Below are 20,050 nucleotides of genomic sequence, written 5' to 3'. Positions count from 1 at the left end.
TGGGTTCAAGGTTCAGAGGTCAATATTTCAAAGCAGGAGTAATGTATCCTCTCCAGACTGACATATGTTACTCTCCAGGTTGAGACCTTTCCAACGATGTGTTTGCTATAGTCCTACGACAAGGTTTTAATTTTCACCTATCATAGGGACCATTTTGCAAGCTATACTTTATTGTCCCCAGAGGGATATTTGCCTTGAGTGCAAAATGCTTCACAAATAATACTTGACATATTGTTTTATCATACAGATGACATACTTAAGATAACACAAATAAACAAAGTGATATGTAGTTAGATTGAAGCACATCACACAGCCACAATCTATTGCTCATCTTTCACAAACAGTGAGCACACAACCCTATATGCATCATATCATGAAGCTATTCCCTGCAGCCTCAAGCAACATTATTTAAAGTTTTAATTGAGGTAGGTCCAAATTAGGGCTATAGTTTAGAATTATTTAGTTTACATTAGGGTACCCATTTCTTCTGCCAGAGGATAAGAGCTTGGCATGGAGAATAAAGATTGATCAGAGCATAATATCTGTGCTCCCTGAATAGTAAGCTTTAAATGAGATGTTTTTAGCCGAGAACACAATACATGAGACAAATACATGAAACTGTATTTTATTATTGATGCTATCTTTATTGTTTAACTCCTCAAATACAACATTAGAAAAAAACATCAATGTTACGAATATTATGTATTTGTATCTTTTCTATCCGCCGAGCGGTAATTACGACGTCACTTCCGGAGTCTTCAGCTGATTTCTTTTAAACGTTATTACGATGCATAACTTACTGGAACAAAACAACGTGTTGTTGCTGGTGACAAAACTACTGATTATATATATTTATTACATGGCTTGCTTATATTCTAATGTACAATGCGGTCTGTTATTTTCTTGATAACAGACCGTTGCTATGCATAACACACCGTTGCCATGCATAGCAGAGCGTTGCCATGGACGCAGTTCTGTTCCCTCCGGAAGAGAGCTATCAATCGATCCGCTAGAAGAAGATTGGCGTCGGGGTCCTAATCACCCCGTCGTTGTTGTATTCTCTATAACAACGCTCTACATGATCACTTACGTACATTGAAGCGATATAGACCTGCTGATCGCCGTCTGATTCTGTGAATGAATGCCCGCATTGCATCGTGGGATATCCGCTTTGAATGCGCCCAGCTCGGCTCATATCGTAGCCTACTGTTCTGTCTTATTTACTGTAATATTTCACCGGTAATAAGACCGAAATAATATTATTAAAATAAAGAAATGCATACCATGATAACAGCTAAATACATGTTGAAAGATGTAGCATTATAGTTTTAAAAATATCAATAAAAAACAAAGCAATCCAGCTTCCCTGGCCGAAATAGACCAAAATAATAACATTAAAAGAAATACATATAAACCGTGATAAGATCTGGTGAATATATGTTGATTAAAACAGCGATTATTGGGCTAAAAATACCAATAATATCAAAGCTGTATCCAGCTTCTCTGCTGCAGCCGAGTGGCAGAAAGTTTCGTCCTGGGATTACGTAAAATGCTTCTCATTGAAATACATTAGTATAAAAAACGTGACCCCAACACGTAAATCTTCACAATTACGTAATGGTATCACGTTCTAATAGATTTAATTTCGTAATGCCAACACGAACTGACGTGAGACTGGGTTGGCTCCTCGCAGCGTTTCTTGCTGATGTTAAATGAAAACAAGCTGCTTCGCTTCGCTTTGCGTTTCATATTAGCTAATAGCTGCACTCTGGGTCTGTCTCATTGAGCTTGCTTGAAAAGCTTGCGCGCAAACGTCATTCATTTCATTGGATCACTTGCTGGTGACGATGCAGCCTGTGTGGGCAGGCTTAAGAGGCCACACGTGGGGTAGAAGCCGCTGATTGGCTGAGAAACTTTCACTCAAAGCTTTCCAATGTCAAAATGGGCGGGCCCGGACCTAAAATGCCCAATGGCAGCGCCGCGGGTGGTGGCAGGGCGTTCTGACCTCTGTGGGGAACTCGCTTGATTCCTCTACTTGTTCCACTGTTAAAAATAGCGGCGAAGCTTGGTGGGCGTTATCCTGGTAATTTGTCTGCGTGAGAAATACAAGGTGTGGCGTGTGAGTGTGTGAACAGGTTGAAATGCGTGTGTCTCACGCCCAATACTTGAGACTTGAGAGCCCTGTTTTTGTGTCTTGACCAGCATCAGACTGGTTGTAGTGGGCAGCTCCCAGTGGGAATGTATTTGACTGAAAAACAGTGTTCAGGTGCTCAGAGAACTTCATTGAGTCAATTAAAGGAGAACTCCGGGCAATTTTTACGTTAATCTTGATTGCTATATGTATATGAGTACTGTCGATAGCAAAAAAAACGAGCCGAATCGGTGCTAGCAACACGGAGCTGCTGCAGCTAATGCCGAGAGCTCCCACTCAGCTAAAACGGCAGTTATGGAGGCATAAGATAAAGAGTGCCTTTGGGCCTCTTAACAGACACAAAATGCAACTAAAATGTCTGTGCAACATGGACAGGGACCTTACATGACAACAAGATGCATTTAGCATCTTAGCCATTGTTTAAATTCACCTACCCTCTTAGCTGCTAGCTGCCGTCTGGGATGAGTGAGTGTGTTCAGCCAGGCTCCAGTAATAATCATCACGCAGCAGTTCCATGTGTATTTGTAGCATATATATCCATTTTGTGTGCTGTCGTTGGTGAATATGAGTCAACAACGACAACAATCCAACAAGCGCCCGCTGGTCTGGTGGAGGTCTTCCAGAAGACCGTTCAAGCCTTCGTGGCGAAAAATTGTTTCACCTTCACAAATAGGTAATTGAGCACTGTAGTGGTTATGACCATATTAGTGACTATGTAACTACATGGAAACGGACCAAATTATGTTTATGCCCTGTACAGTAAAATAGTGTTTTGACTGCTAGCTGTAGTCTCGCGCTGAAGTCCCGTGGGAATTCAGTTGTAGCGTAAAAAAGGTAAATAGCAGTGTGCAGGTTGGAGGAGCGTAGTGTGTGAAAAGTGACGATCGGAGGTGTTCACAAGGGAAGAAGCTTAGAGTTTGAAAAACAAGGGTTGATTTACTGTGGAAAAGAAATGGTTCGCATTCCTGCCTTTCCGAATTGTGGCAACAGAATGAGAAAATACAAGAACCTAAACTTTCATCGTCTTCCTTTCCATGACCATGATATTCTGCAGTTGTGGCTAGTTGCACACTGCTATTTACCTTTTTCACGCTACAACTGAATTCCCACGGGACTTCAGCTCGAGACTACAGCTAGCAGTCTAAAACACTATTTTACTGTACAGGGCATATGTGACAGGGTAAAGGAAATACTCATAGCCTGTTATACACTAACGGTATTAGTAAGTGTATATTCTATTCTAAAATAGCTCAGGTTAAAAGGATCATGCACTCAGTACATAGTTCACAGAGAGTGATAAAGTTCATATAATTGTAACTACCTAACCCTAAAGAAGAATCTGTAAACATATTCATTACTTTATTTTGTGGTGCATAATTTAAGGGTAAAAGTGTTAATCTGTGATCTACTAAATGCTTTCAATCTACGAGCCTGAGATCGATTGCTTTGGTCTCCACCCAAGTTCCTGGGGAAAACGCGGTCTTTTCCTCATTACACTAAAGTTCTCAGTGAGGAAACACCTGCGCATCACTCTTGTGATTATTTCTCCCCTTTTTCAGGTATGTTATTGATAAAACGGAGTTCATTTAATAACTTCCTACTTTCTAACATGTCAATAGTGTCTAAGGTGTGTGTTAGTAACATTTTAAGTAAGTTAGAGTTAAGTTTACAGAACGTAATGTGTGTGCGTGTGTGTGAGCGGAGCTCCGCTCTGGTACAGAGAAGAATAGCTCCGTACTGAGAGTAGACACCATTTTATGTCAAATTTTGAATTAACATGTATGCAGTTAATCTATTTTGCGGTGTTATCTGTATAATGTGTTTCAATGTGTTTCAAGCACTTTATTGACATTTGTGATGCATTTAGTTATGGTTTACTGAGCTAAAACTAATTGGTGTTTAACAGTTATATTGAAAATGTTTTATATGTTTTAGTGAATTACAGTGTACGCTATTGTAACTTTTATAAGCCTTGTATCCTACAAAACTATTTCCTGTATATCTGTTCTGTAAAATGTGGTACTGTTGTAAAATGGATTTACACTAAAGTTCTCAGTGAGGAAACACCTGCGCATCACTCTTGTGATTAATTCTCCCCTTTTTCAGGGGCGTAACACATAAACATAATTTGGTCCGTTTCCATGTAGTTACATAGTCACTACTATCTTCTGGAAGACCTCCACCAGACCAGCAGGCGCTTGTTAGATTGTTGTCGGCCTCGGCAGGCGAGGGAGGCGGGGAGGAAGTAGAAGGATGCCGGTTGGGGCTGCTAGCCTGGCTAAGGAAACTACCACACAATTCGCCACTGCAGAGACGCATATTCACCAACGACAGCACACAAAATGGATATATATGCTTCAAATACACATGGAACTGCTGCGTGATGATTATTACTGGAGCCTGGCTGAACACACTCACTCATCCCAGACGGCAGCTAGCAACTAAGAGGGTAGGTGAATTTAAACAATGGCTAAGTTGCTAAATGCATCTTATTGTCATATAAGGTCCCTGTTCATGTTGCACAGACATTTTAGTTGCATTTTGTGTCTGTTAAGAGGCACAAAGGCACTCTTTATCTTATGCCTCCATAACTGCCGTTTTAGCTGAGTGGGAGCTCTCGGCATTAGCTGCAGCAGCTCCGTGTTGCTAGCACCGATTTGGCTCGTTATTTTTGCTATCGACAGTACTCATATACATATAGCAATCAAGATTAACGTAAAAATTGCCCGGAGTTCTCCTTTAAGGTTTAAAACAACAGATCTCACAACTGAGCGTCTGATGAAAACACATGATTTTGTTTTAATTATCATTTTGAAATCCTCACCTTTGATCAACAGAGTGGCGTCCATCTTTGAAGAATAAAGGAGGAGCCATAGACCAGTCACTCTTCATGGACACACAGCTGGGTTCAGGTTCTTTCAGATTCCTCCTGATAAAAACACAAGATCAATTCTGCACTGCACCCACAACAAGCTGAATCAAGTCGGTGGTTTAATAAACCTACTATACAGTATGTTTTTATCCAGGTAGTTTTTGGTCACATTTTATATGATCCATAATTAATATTTAATTTATGTACATGTTTAAATGTATATCTTAAAGCTGTAGGTGGGGAAATTACACTGTGGGGTGACCTTTGTTAAATAGTAGTCCATATCCACGATATATATATTTATATATAGACTATCTGTCCAATCTGAGTTTTCTGTTAAACTACTTTTAAACGTACACATGTTCCATCTCCGTGAACCATCACCTTATCGTGGTGGAGAGGTTTGTGTGTCTCTGTGAACCTGACGGCTGTGTTGTCTGGAGCCGTGTGCTCCTGGTAGGGTCTCCCAAGGCAAAGTGGTCTCAGGTGAGGGGCCAGACAAAGAATGGTTCAAAAACCCCAATGAAATAACTATTTATTACAAAACCTTTTTTTTTTATATATATATATATATATATATATATATATATATATATATATATATATATATATATATATAATTCCTTGATTTTATTTATTTTAATAAATATTTTGAAGATGCCTTGTTTGTCCTTTTATAACTTTTATTCTGTCTTATATACATTCTAAGAATTTGATTGGATTGTTTTGTCTGTCACTAATATATAATTTATATTTATTATTATTATTATTATTTATTATTATTTATTATTATTTTAGGTTTATTATTACAAATTGAATTACTTGCCTCAAGATTTTAGCATAATTATACACATGCCATTGGTTTTATGCATTTTTTACTAACAGTTTGCTTTTATTTATATGATGTATTTTAAATTATTTATGTTATTTATTGTGTGGCACTTTATTTACTTATATTTTACTTCTTAAAGCACTTTTAACATAGCAAATATTATTAACCCTGAATGGTATGTGTATGGATATTTTTAACCTCAAGAGCAAGTAACGCAGACAGTATTTAATTTTTTAATTTAAATAACATGGTTTTAAGATTATAATAGTTATATTTTATATTGGGACACCAGGCTTTTTATATTTTTATAATTTTATTTATCACACGACTGTGTGTTTTTTTATTTATTTTTATATTTTTTTTGTTTTTTTAAATAATCTGGGAGAGACACCGGAGTTGTTGTGGATTTGACCTTTTATTCAAAGTTTTAAATTTCCGCTGTCTTGCCTTTCCAGTGGTTCTTTTAACCTCCTTTTAATATCTAACAGCCCCCTTTTTTTAACAGCCCTGTCATTTTTATTCAACCGAACCTGGTTTTTTAAGGAGTTCTTTAAAGTGTTTTTATTCACACCAGTGGTCCCCTTGTGCCCGTGTCCCTCGCAGCACCCATTCTGGGTGTTGCATTTTAACCCAAACCTACCCCTAAACCTAACCCTACCCCTAACCCTAAAGAAACTACTGTCAATGTTAGGGAGTAGGAGAGTGTTTTCTTTCTTGCCGTTGTCAAGATCCATGTATTTGTCATTTACAGTTTAGAAGTTCTAACAACTTTGTGACATGAATGAAATCTACTATGTGTTTTATTAATTTGACCATTTTGTAAAGAATTTTACCATAATGCCTGTTATCGCTAATTTGCATCATACCTAAATTTATATCTATTCCATATGCTATAGACAAATTAACAATCTCAACTTAATTTAGCATCAGCTTGAAGCCAGAAACACACATAATATTTTGTTTATATAATTGTGAATAAATTCAGGCGTCAAGGGGTTAGGTGCCTCAAGGGGCGGTAACCCACGAACACCGTGGTGGACACCAGTGGTCAGGGAAGCCGTCCGACTGAAGGAGTCTTTCTGAGATATGTTATCCCAGAGGTCTCCGGAGGCGGTTGCAGGGTACCGAAGGGCCCGAAGGGCTGCAGCCTCTGCCGTGAAAGAGGCAAAGCAGCGGGTGTGGGAGAAGTTTGGAGAAGACATGGAGAAGGACTTTCGGTCGGCACCAAGGTGCTTCTGGAAAACTGTTCACCAACTCAGGAGGGGGAAGCGGGGAACCATCCAAGCTGTGTACAGTAAGGATGGGACACTGTTGACCTCAACTGAGGATGTAATAGGGCGGTGGAAGGAGCACTTTGAGGAACTCCTGAATCCGACTAATACGCCTTCTATGTTAGAGGCAGAGCTGGAGGATGATGGGGGATGTATGGGGTGAGGGGGTCTCTTCTCAGGGCCATCCAATCTCTGTACGACCAAAGTGAGAGCAATGTCTGGGTTCTCGGCAGTAAGTCGGACTCGTTTCAGGTGAGGGTTGGCCTCCGCCAGGGCTGCGCTTTGTCACCAATCCTGTTTGTAAATTTTATGGACAGGATATCAAGGCGTAGTCGGGGTTGGGAGGGGTTGCGGTTCGGTGGGCTGGGGATCTCATCGCTGCTCTTTGCAGATGATGTGGTCCTGATGGCATCATCGGCCTGCGACCTTCAGCACTCACTGGATCGGTTCGCAGCCGAGTGTGAAGCGGTTGGGATGAGGATCAGCACGTCTAAATCTGAGGCCATGGTTCTCAACAGGAAACCGATGGAGTGCCTACTCCAGGTACGGAATGAGTCCTTACCCCAAGTGAAGGAGTTCAAGTACCTTGGGGTTTTGTTCGCGAGTGAGGGGACAATGGAGCGGGAGATTGTTCGGAGAATCGGCGCAGCGGGTGCGGTATTACATTAAATTTATCGCACCGTTGTGACGAAAAGAGAGCTGAGCCAGAAGGCAAAGCTCTCGATCTACCGGTCAGTTTTCGTTCCTACCCTCACCTATGGTCATGAAGGCTGGGTCATGACCGAAAGAATGAGATCCAAGGTAAAAGCGGCCAAAATGGGTTTCCTCAGGAGGGTGGCTGGCGTCTCCCTTAGAGATAGGGTGAGGAGCTCAGTTATCTGTGAGGAGTAGAGCCGCTGTTCCTTCGCGTCGAAAGGAGCCAGTTGAGGTGGTTCGGGCATCTGGTAAGGATGCCCCTGGGCGCCCCCTAGGGAGGTGTTCCAGGCACGTCCAGCTGGGAGGAGGCCTCGGGAAGACCCAGGACTAGGTGGAGGGATTATATCTCCAACCTGGCCTGGGAACGCCGATCCCCAGTCGGAGCTGGTTAATGTTGCTCGGGAAAGGGAAGTTTGGGGTCCCCTGCTGGAGCTGCTCCCCCCGCGATCCGACACCGGATAAGCGGACGAAGATGGATGGATGTTCCATCAAAGCAAGTTACTTACCGAGGCTATTTAGCAGAGGCACCGTGGCTCCGTCCGGAGCTTAGCACCACCCAAGACGATTGTGAAATGCTATTAAACCAGAGCATGTTCTTCTCCCATCTCGGATTGCTGTGGAGCCAGACCTTCCTTCGCAGTGCTGTGGAGGAAGGTCTGGCAAAGAGAGACTTGTTGAATAGGTACACAGTCCGGAGTCACGTGATTAGCTTGACAGAGATGGCAGCTTAAGGTGTAGCTCCGGGCCTAACCTTGCCAAATTGTTGTTTTTTATGGTTCTACCGCTGATATTTTATCACTTTTTGCTCGATAGAGTCTTTTGAAGCAGAATGGCAAGCAAGAACAAAACCCAACGCGTCAATATGGACGCCATTGCAGATGCATTACTGGAGAGACAGAAGAGCTACCTCGAGACGCGCTTCACTCGGAGCGACGAGAAGCTAACTGCTATACATGCTCAGCTAGCATCCCTGACTGCAAGCCTTGGCGCTATCAGATCTGATGTGGACACTCTAAAAACTGCCATGGAAAGCAACTCAAGTACTCTTGACGGCTATGGCCACACTTTTCAAAAGCTGCAGATGAAGCCTAAACTTTCATCGTCTTCCTTTCCATGACCATGATATTCTACAGTTGTGGCTAGTTGCACACTGCTATTTACCTTTTTCACGCTACAACTGAATTCCCACGGGACTTCAGCGCGAGACTACAGCTAGCAGTCTAAAACACTATTTTACTGTACAGGGCATATGTTACAGGGTAAAGGAAATACTCATAGCCTGTTATACACTAACGGTATTAGTAAGTGTATAGCATGTGAGGATTCTAAAATAACTCAGGTTAACTCTTGTGATTATTTCTCCCCTTTTTCAGGTATGTTATTGATAAAACGGAGTTCATTTAATAACTTCCTACTTTCTAACATGTCAATAGTGTCTAAGGTGTGTGTTAGTAACATTTTAAGTAAGTTAGAGTTAAGTTTGCAGAACGTAATGTGTGTGCGTGTGTGTGAGCGGAGCTCCGCTCTGGTACAGAGAAGAATAGCTCCGTACTGAGAGTAGACACCATTTTATGTCAATTGTGAATGAACATGTATGCAGTTAATCTATTTTGCGGTGTTATCTGTATAATGTGTTTCAATGTGTTTCAAGCACTTTATTGACATTTGTGATGCATTTAGTTATGGTTTACTGAGCTACAACTAATTGGTGTTTAACAGTTATATTGAAAATGTTTTATATGTTTTACTGAATTACAGTGTACGCTATTGTAACTTTTGTAAGCCTTGTATCCTACAAAACAATTTCCTGTATATCTGTTCTGTAAAATGTGGTACTGTTGTAAAATGGATTTACACTAAAGTTCTCAGTGAGGAAACACCTGCGCATCACTCTTGTGATTATTTCTCCCCTTTTTCAGGGGTGTAACACATAAACATAATTTGGTCCGTTTCCATGTAGTTACATAGTCACTACTATCTTCTGGAAGACCTCCACCAGACCAGCAGGCGCTTGTTAGATTGTTGTCGGCCTCGGCAGGCGAGGGAGGCGGGGAGGAAGTAGAAGGATGACGGTTGGGGCTGCTAGCCTGGCTAAGGAAACTACCACACAATTCGCCACTGCAGAGACTCATATTCACCAACGACAGCACACAAAATGGATATATATGCTACAAATACACATGGAACTGCTGCGTGATGATTATTACTGGAGCCTGGCTGAACACACTCACTCATCCCAGACGGCAGCTAGCAACTAAGAGGGTAGGTGAATTTAAACAATGGCTAAGTTGCTAAATGCATCTTGTTGTCATATAAGGTCCCTGTTCATGTTGCACAGACATTTTAGTTGCATTTTTTGTCTGTTAAGAGGCACAAAGGCACTCTTTATCTTATGCCTCCATAACTGCCGTTTTAGCTGAGTGGGAGCTCTCGGCATTAGCTGCAGCAGCTCCGTGTTGCTAACACCGATTCGGCTTGTTTTTTTTTATATTGACAGTACTCATATACATATAGCAATCAAGATTAACGTAAAAATTGCCCGGAGTTCTCCTTTAAGGTTTAAAACAACAGATCTCACAACTGAGCGTCTGATGAAAACACATGATTTTGTTTTAATTATCATTTTGAAATCCTCACCTTTGATCAAGAGAGTGGTGTCCATCTTTGAAGAATAAAGGAGGAGCCATAGACCAGTCACTCTTCATGGACACACAGCTGGGTTCAGGTTCTTTCAGATTCCTCCTGATAAAAACACAAGATAAATTCTGCACTGCACCCACAACAAGCTGAATCAAGTCGGTGGTTTAATAAACCTACTGTACAGTATGTTTTTATCCAGGTAGTTTTTGGTCACATTTTATATGATATATAATGATATGATCCATAATTAATATTTAATTTATGTACATGTTTAAATGTATATTTTAAAGCTGTAGGTGGGGAAATTACACTGGGGGGTGACCTTTGTTAAATAGTAGTCTATATCCACGATATATATATTTATATATAGACTATCTGTCCAATCTGAGTTTTCTGTTAAACTACTTTTAAACGTACACATGTTCCATCTCCGTGAACCATCACCTTATCGTGGTGGAGAGGTTTGTGTGTCTCTGTGAACCTGAGGGCTGTGTTGTCTGGAGCCGTGTGCTCCTGGTAGGGTCTCCCAAGGCAAAGTGGTCTCAGGTGAGGGGCCAGACAAAGAATGGTTCAAAAAACCCCAATGAAATAACTATTTATTACAAAACCTTTTTTTTTTTATATATATATATATATATATATATATATATATATATATATATATATATATATATATATAGATATATATATTTATATATATATATATATATATTTAATTCCTTTTTGGCATTTTTTTTTTTTTCCATTGTTACTATTCTTTCCTTTTAGGGGTTTTAATCTATTCCTACAGAGGAGGTCCTACCCAATTCCTTGATTTTATTTTAATAAATATTTTGAAGATGCCTTGTGTGTCCTTTTATAACTTTTATTCTGTCTTATATACATTTTAAGAATTTGATTGGATTGTTTTGTCTGTCACTAATATATTATTTATATTTATTATTATTATTATTATTATTTATTATTATTTTAGTTTTATTATTACGAATTGAATTACTTGCCTCAAGATTTTAGCATAATTATACACATGCCATTGGTTTTATGCATTTTTTACTAACAGTTTGCTTTTATTTATATGATGTATTTTAAATTATTTATGTTATTTATTGTGTGGCACTTTATTTACTTATGTTTTACTTCTTAAAGCACTTTTAACATAGCACTTATTATTAACCCTGAATGGTATGTGTATGGATATTTTTAACCTCAAGAGCAAGTAACGCAGACAGTATTTAATTTTTTAATTTAAATAACATGGTTTTAAGATTATAATAGTTATATTTTATATTGGGACACCAGCCTTTGTATATTTTTATAATTTTATTTATCACACGACTGTGTGTTTTTTTATTTATTTTTATATTTTTTTAGTTTTTTTAAATAATCTTCTGGGAGAGACACCGGAGTTGTTGTGGATTTGAACTTTTATTCAAAGTTTTAAATTCCCACTGTCTTGCCTTTCCAGTGGTTCTTTTAACCTCCTTTTAATATCTAACCCCTTTTTTTTTTTAACAGCCCTGTCATTTTTATTCAACCGAACCTGGTTTTTTAAGGAGTTCTTTAAAGTGTTTTTATTCACACCAGTAGTCCCCTTGTGCCCGTGCCCCTCGCAGCACCCATTCTAAGTGATGCGTTTTAACCCAAACCTACCCCTAAACCTAACCCTACCCCTAACCCTAAAGAAACTACTGTCAATGTTAGGGAGTAGGAGAGTGTTTTCTGTCTTGCCGTTGTCAAGATCCATGTATTTGTCATTTACAGTTTAGAAGTTCTAACAACTTTGTGACATGAATGAAATCTACTATGTGTTTTATTAATTTTACCATTTTGTAAAGAATTTTACCATAATGCCTGTTGTCGCTAATTTGCATCATACCTAAATTTATATCTATTCCATATGCAATAGACAAATTAACAATCTCAACTTAATTTAGCATCAGCTTGAAGTCAGAAACACACATAATATTTTGTTTATATAATTGTGAATAAATTCAGGCGTCAAGGGGTTAGGTGCCTCAAGGAGCGGTAACCCACGAACACCGTGGTGGACACTCGTGGTCAGGGAAGCCGTCCGACTGAAGGAGTCTTTCCAGGATATGTTATCCCAGAGGTCTCCGGAGGCGGTTGCAGGGTACCGAAGGGCCCGAAGGGCTGCAGCCTCTGCCTTGAAAGAGGCAAAGCAGCGGGTGTGAGAGAAGTTTGGAGAAGACATGGAGAAGGACTTTCGGTTGGCACCAAGGTGCTTCTGGAAAACTGTTCACCACCTCAAGAGGGGGAAGGATGGGACACTGTTGACCTCAACTGAGGAGGTAATAGGGCGGTGGAAGGAGCACTTTGAGGAACTCCTGAATCCGACTAATACGCCTTCTATGTTAGAGGCAGAGCTGGAAGATGATGGGGGATGTATGGGGTGAGGGGGTCTCTTCTCAGGGCCATCCAATCTCTGTACGACCAAAGTGAGAGCTGTGTCTGGGTTCTCGGCAGTAAGTCGGACTCGTTTCAGGTGAGGGTTGGCCTCCGCCAGGGCTGCGCTTTGTCACCAATCCTGTTTGTAAATTTTATGGACAGGATATCAAGGCGTAGTCGGGGTTGGGAGGGGTTGCAGTTCGGTGGGCTGGGGATCTCATCGCTGCTCTTTGCAGATGATGTGGTCCTGATGGCATCATCGGCCTGCGACCTTCAGCACTCACTGGATCGGTTCGCAGCCGAGTGTGAAGCGGTTGGGATGAGGATCAGCACGTCTAAATCTGAGGCCATGGTTCTCAACAGGAAACCGATTGAGTGCCTACTCCAGGTACGGAATGAGTCCTTACCCCAAGTGAAGGAGTTCAAGTACCTTGGGGTTTTGTTCACAGTGAGGGGACAATGGAGCGGGAGATTGTTCGGAGAATCGGGCAGCGGGTGCGGTATTACATTCAATTTATCGCACCGTTGTGGACGAAAAAGAGAGCTGAGCCAGAAGGCAAAGCTCTCGATCTACCGGTCAGTTTTCGTTCCTACCCTCACCTATGGTCATGAAGGCTGGGTCGTGACCGAAAGAATGAGATCCAGGGTAAAAGCGGCCAAAATGGGTTTCCTCAGGAGGGTGGCTGGCGTCTCCCTTAGAGATAGGGTGAGGAGCTCAGTTATCTGTGAGGAGTAGAGCCGCTGTTCCTTCGCGTCGAAAGGAGCCAGTTGAGGTGGTTCGGGCATCTGGTAAGGATGCCCCCTGGGCGCCTCCCTAGGGAGGTGTTCCAGGCACGTCCAGCTGGGAGGAGGCCTCGGGGAAGACCCAGGACTAGGTGGAGGGATTATATCTCCAACCTGGCCTGGGAACGCCTCGGGATCCCCCAGTCGGAGCTGGTTAATGTTGCTCGGGAAAGGAAAGTTTGGGGTTCCCTGCTGGAGCTGCTCCCCCCGCGATCCGACACCGGATAAGCGGACGAAGATGGATGGATGTTCCATCAAAACAAGTTACTTACCGAGGCTATTTAGCAGAGGCACCGTGGCTCCGTCCGGAGCTTAGCACCACCCAAGACGATTGTGAAATGCTATTAAACCAGAGCATGTTCTTCTCCCATCTCGGAATGCTGTGTGGAGCCAGACCTTCCTTCGCAGTGCTGTGGAGGAAGGTCTGGCAAAGAGAGACTTGTTGAATAGGTACACAGTCCGGAGTCACGTGATTAGCTTGACAGAGATGGCAGCTTAAGGTGTAGCTCCGGGCCTAACCTTGCCAAATAGTTGTTTTTTATGGTTCTACCGCTGATATTTTATCACTTTTTGCTCGATAGAGTCTTTTGAAGCAGAATGGCAAGCAAGAACAAAACCCAACGCGTCAATATGGACGCCATTGCAGATGCATTACTGGAGAGACAGAAGAGCTACCTCGAGACGCGCTTCACTCGGAGCGACGAGAAGCTAACTGCTATACATGCTCAGCTAGCATCCCTGACTGCAAGCCTTGGCGCTATCAGATCTGATGTGGACACTCTAAAACTGCCATGGAAAGCAACTCAAGTACTCTTGACGGCTATGGCCACACTTTTCAAAAGCTGCAGATGAAGCCTAAACTTTCATCGTCTTCCTTTCCATGACCATGATATTCTACAGTTGTGGCTAGTTGCACACTGCTATTTACCTTTTCACGCTACAACTGAATTCCCACGGGACTTCAGCGAGACTACAGCTAGCAGTCTAAAACACTATTTTACTGTACAGGGCATATGTGACAGGGTAAAGGAAATACTCATAGCCTGTTATACACTAACGGTATTAGTAAGTGTATATTCTATTCTAAAATAGCTCAGGTTAAAAGGATCATGCACTCAGTACATAGTTCACAGAGAGTGATAAAGTTCATATAATTGTAACTACCTAACCCTAAAGAAGAATCTGTAAACATATTCATTACTTTATTTTGTGGTGCATAATTTAAGGGTAAAAGTGTTAATCTGTGATCTACTAAATGCTTTCAATCTACGAGCCTGAGATCGATTGCTTTGGTCTCCACCCAAGTTCCCGGGGAAATCGCGGTCTTTTCCTCATTACACTAAAGTTCTCAGTGAGGAAACACCTGCGCATCACTCTTGTGATTATTTCTCCCCTTTTTCAGGTATGTTATTGATAAAACGGAGTTCATTTAATAACTTCCTACTTTCTAACATGTCAATAGTGTCTAAGGTGTGTGTTAGTAACATTTTAAGTAAGTTAGAGTTAAGTTTGCAGAACGTAATGTGTGTGCGTGTGTGTGAGCGGAGCTCCGCTCTGGTACAGAGAAGAATAGCTCCGTACTGAGAGTAGACACCATTTTATGTCAATTGTGAATGAACATGTATGCAGTTAATCTATTTTGCGGTGTTATCTGTATAATGTGTTTCAATGTGTTTCAAGCACTTTATTGACATTTGTGATGCATTTAGTTATGGTTTACTGAGCTAAAACTAATTGGTGTTTAACAGTTATATTGAAAATGTTTTATATGTTTTACTGAATTACAGTGTACGCTATTGTAACTTTTGTAAGCCTTGTATCCTACAAAACTATTTCCTGTATATCTGTTCTGTAAAATGTGGTACTGTTGTAAAATGGATTTACACTAAAGTTCTCAGTGAGGAAACACCTGCGCATCACTCTTGTGATTATTTCTCCCCCTTTTTCAGGGGTGTAACACATAAACATAATTTGGTCCGTTTCCATGTAGTTACATAGTCACTACTATCTTCTGGAAGACCTCCACCAGACCAGCAGGCGCTTGTTAGATTGTTGTCGGCCTCGGCAGGCGAGGGAGGCGGGGAGGAAGTAGAAGGATGACGGTTGGGGCTGCTAGCCTGGCTAAGGAAACTACCACACAATTCGCCACTGCAGAGACTCATATTCACCAACGACAGCACACAAAATGGATATATATGCTACAAATACACATGGAACTGCTGCGTGATGATTATTACTGGAGCCTGGCTGAACACACTCACTCATCCCAGACGGCAGCTAGCAACTAAGAGGGTAGGTGAATTTAAACAATGGCTAAGTTGCTAAATGCATCTTGATGTCATATAAGGTCCCTGTTCATGTTGCACAGACATTTTAGTTGCATTTTGTGTCTGTTAAGAGGCACAAAGGCACTCTTTATCTTATGCCTCCATAACTGCCGTTTTAGCTGAGTGGGAGCTCTCGGCATTAGCTGCAGCAGCTCCGTGTTGCTAGCACCGATTCGGCTCGTTTTTTTTGCTATCGACAGTACTCATATACATATAGCAATCAAGATTAACGTAAAAATTGCCCGGAGTTCTCCTTTAAGGTTTAAAACAACAGATCTCACAACTGAGCGTCTGATGAAAACACATGATTTTGTTTTAATTATCATTTTGAAATCCTCACCTTTGATCAACAGAGTGGCGTCCATCTTTGAAGAATAAAGGAGGAGCCATAGACCAGTCACTCTTCATGGACACACAGCTGGGTTCAGGTTCTTTCAGATTCCTCCTGATAAAAACACAAGATCAATTCTGCACTGCACCCACAACAAGCTGAATCAAGTCGGTGGTTTAATAAACCTACTGTACAGTATGTTTTTATCCAGGTAGTTTTTGGTCACATTTTATATGATATATAATGATATGATCCATAATTAATATTTAATTTATGTACATGTTTAAATGTATATTTTAAAGCTGTAGGTGGGGAAATTACACTGGGGGGTGACCTTTGTTAAATAGTAGTCTATATCCACGATATATATATTTATATATAGACTATCTGTCCAATCTGAGTTTTCTGTTAAACTACTTTTAAACGTACACATGTTCCATCTCCGTGAACCATCACCTTATCGTGGTGGAGAGGTTTGTGTGTCTCTGTGAACCTGAGGGCTGTGTTGTCTGGAGCCGTGTGCTCCTGGTAGGGTCTCCCAAGGCAAAGTGGTCTCAGGTGAGGGGCCAGACAAAGAATGGTTCAAAAACCCCAATGAAATAACTATTTATTACAAAACCTTTTTTTTTTTAAATATATATATATATATTTAATTCCTTTATGGCATGTTTTTCTTTTTCCATTTTTACTATTCTTTCCTTTTAGGGGTTTTAATCTATTCCTACAGAGGAGGTCCTACCCAATTCCTTGATTTTATTTATTTTAATAAATATTTTGAAGATGCCTTGTGTGTCCTTTTATAACTTTTATTCTGTCTTATGTACATTTTAAGAATTTGATTGGATTGTTTTGTCTGTCACTAATATATAATTTATATTTATTATTATTATTATTATTATTATTATTATTTATTATTATTTTAGTTTTATTATTACGAATTGAATTACTTGCCTCAAGATTTTAGCATAATTATACACATGCCATTGGTTTTATGCATTTTTTACTAACAGTTTGCTTTTATTTATATGATGTATTTTAAATTATTTATGTTATTTATTGTGTGGCACTTTATTTACTTATGTTTTACTTCTTAAAGCACTTTTAACATAGCACTTATTATTAACCCTGAATGGTATGTGTATGGATATTTTTAACCTCAAGAGCAAGTAACGCAGACAGTATTTAATTTTTTAATTTAAACGTACAATATGTAACTTTCTGCCGCTAGGGGTCTCTCAACCAAAACAATGGACGGTAAAACTGGACTTTTGATGACGTTGCGAAGTTGCGTGGAATTATGGGAGTTTTTGCTGCCGGTTAGAATGCATCAGTTCACGGACGAGTTTACTCATGTTACTTGTATTCATGTTATTCTAATAAAATAGCTGCAGTTTCCCCAACATAATTGCGTTTTTCTTGATTAGATTTTTATTTGTAGCAATTGGACCAGTTAGCTCGTGAGCCAGCAAGCTAACAGTAGCCAGCAGCTAAAACACAAAATATTTCACGTCACCTTTTGGATGGTTTCAACATCGGGGCGGACGGGGTTTGTTGTAACGCTAGCTAGCTACCTAACGAGGCTGAGAGACTGGTGTGGGTGGGGATTGCCGGGGGAATCTCCGCGATAGCAAGGACGTTCGATGCCTGTTGTGCAGCAGCACAGCAGGCTGCCCGGAATTATCTCCCCTTCACTTTTCAGTAATCTTAGCTTTTTCGTTTTGGTGCTTAACCCACCTTTTGTCGGGTTAATTTAGCTAACCGTGAAGACAGCTAAACGAAGGGGAGAAATTCTGCAGGAGGTGATTTTCGGCACATACACCGGTAGCGCTACGGAGATGTAGCTAGCTAACGCTATGGATGGCCGCTGTTGTGACTCGGTGCTGGGTCGGATATGGTCTGTTTCCCGACGTTTAATTAAACTGCCGTTAGCGTCGTAAGCACCAGGCACTGGAAATAAGTTCTGGCCGGGGGGGGGGGGTGCTGTAATGAAAGTAGCTGGCTGATAGCTGACTGGGGGCTAACGATAACTAGCTAGATATATGTCCCGGGGCTGTTGTCAGCTGTCATCCCAACTGAGTCTCTCTGCGCCGGGGGAGTGAGGCCGACAGACCGGCGTGGGTTAGCCCAGTCCTGTTATCTGTGGTCGAAACAGTCATACTAAAAATAACTTTAATAGCGTGTTGAACGATGTTGTAACCTCATAATGTTGCCCACAAAGCATTAGCATCAACGTTAGCTAGGTACTTGTCAAACAGCACATTGTAGTAACGTTAAGCTGGTATTGATATTGAACTTTCAAAATAAATAAGGTCTCTGTTGTATTACTGTGATAAAAAGTGGGATGTAATTAATCACAAAATGATGCTGTATGGCAAAAAAAAAAGCAGTGGTTACAAGTATTTTTTTTCTGTGACATTGTATGATTTACAATTACTCCTGAACGTATCATCTGGGTGCCAGTGTTCTGACGGAAGTTAGAGTAACTGGAGGGTGAAAGGTTATATGACGCCACTGACGGGCGACTAAAGGAAACGTCCCGTGTCTGAAAATAAAATAACCGATTTCTCTGGGTTTGACATTTGGTGGAAACATTTAGGATAGTGTAAGAACACAACTCATAAAAATATATAACATAGGTATGGTCGTTTTTTGACATTTTAAAGCAGAAATGTTACATATCGTACCTTTAAATAACATGGTTTTAAGATTATAATAGTTATATTTTATATTGGGACACCAGGCTTTTTATATTTTTATAATTTTATTTATCACACGACTGTGTGTTTTTTTATTTATTTTTATATTTTTTTTGTTTTTTTAAATAATCTTCTGGGAGAGACACCGGAGTTGTTGTGGAGTTGACCTTTTATTCAAAGTTTTAAATTCCCGCTGTCTTGCCTTTCCAGTGGTTCTTTTAACCTCCTTTTAATATCTAACCCCCCCCTCTTTTTTTTAACAGCCCTGTCATTTTTATTTAACCGAACCTGGTTTTGTAAGGAGTTCTTTAAAGTGTTTTTATTCACACCAGTGGTCCCCTTGTGCCCGTGCCCCTCGCAGCACCCATTCTGGGTGTTGCGTTTTAACCCAAACCTACCCCTAAACCTAACCCTACCCCTAACCCTAAAGAAACTACTGTCAATGTTAGGGAGTAGGAGAGTGTTTTCTTTCTTGCCGTTGTCAAGATCCATGTATTTGTCATTTACAGTTTAGAAGTTCTAACAACTTTGTGACATGAATAAAATCTACTATGTGTTTTATTAATTTTACCATTTTTTAAAGAATTTTACCATAATGCCTGTTGTCGCTAATTTGCATCATATCTAAATTTATATCTATTCCATATGCTATAGACAAATTAACAATCTCAACTTAATTTAGCATCAGCTTGAAGCCAGAAACACACATAATATTTTGTTTATGTAATTGTGAATAAATTCAGGCGTCAAGGGGTTAGGTGCCTCAAGGGGCGGTAACCCACGAACACCGTGGTGGACACTCGTGGTCAGGGAAGCCGTCCGACTGAAGGAGTCTTTCCAGGATATGTTATCCCAGAGGTCTCCGGAGGCGGTTGCAGGGTACCGAAGGGCCCGAAGGGCTGCAGCCTCTGCCGTGAAAGACGCAAAGCAGCGGGTGTGAGAGAAGTTTGGAGAAGACATGGAGAAGGACTTTCGGTCGGCACCAAGGTGCTTCTGGAAAACTGTTCACCACCTCAGGAGGGGGAAGCGGGGAACCATCCAAGC

At 40.8% G+C, this 20,050-nt stretch overlaps 1 protein-coding gene across 1 annotated transcript in view; it reads right to left on the bottom strand.

Annotated features, from left to right (window-relative positions):
• LOC114552050 (NLR family CARD domain-containing protein 3-like) overlaps positions 1-20,050 on the bottom strand; it is a 41,465-nt gene that overhangs the window by 15,773 nt on the left and 5,642 nt on the right. Inside the window, exons 3-5 of the mRNA XM_028572756.1 lie at positions 16,320-16,424; positions 10,461-10,565; positions 4,977-5,081 (exon numbers count right to left, since the gene is read on the bottom strand). Coding sequence (XP_028428557.1) covers positions 4,977-5,081; positions 10,461-10,565; positions 16,320-16,424 — 315 coding nt within the window. The remainder of the gene's footprint in view (positions 1-4,976; positions 5,082-10,460; positions 10,566-16,319; positions 16,425-20,050) is intronic.

This window comes from Perca flavescens, unplaced genomic scaffold (assembly GCF_004354835.1).
Source record: "Perca flavescens isolate YP-PL-M2 unplaced genomic scaffold, PFLA_1.0 EPR50_1.1_unplaced_scaf_6, whole genome shotgun sequence".
Taxonomy (NCBI): Eukaryota; Metazoa; Chordata; class Actinopteri; order Perciformes; family Percidae; genus Perca; species Perca flavescens.
The sequence above is the reverse complement of the archived record's forward strand: the minus strand, read 5'-3'. Positions and strand labels throughout refer to the sequence as shown.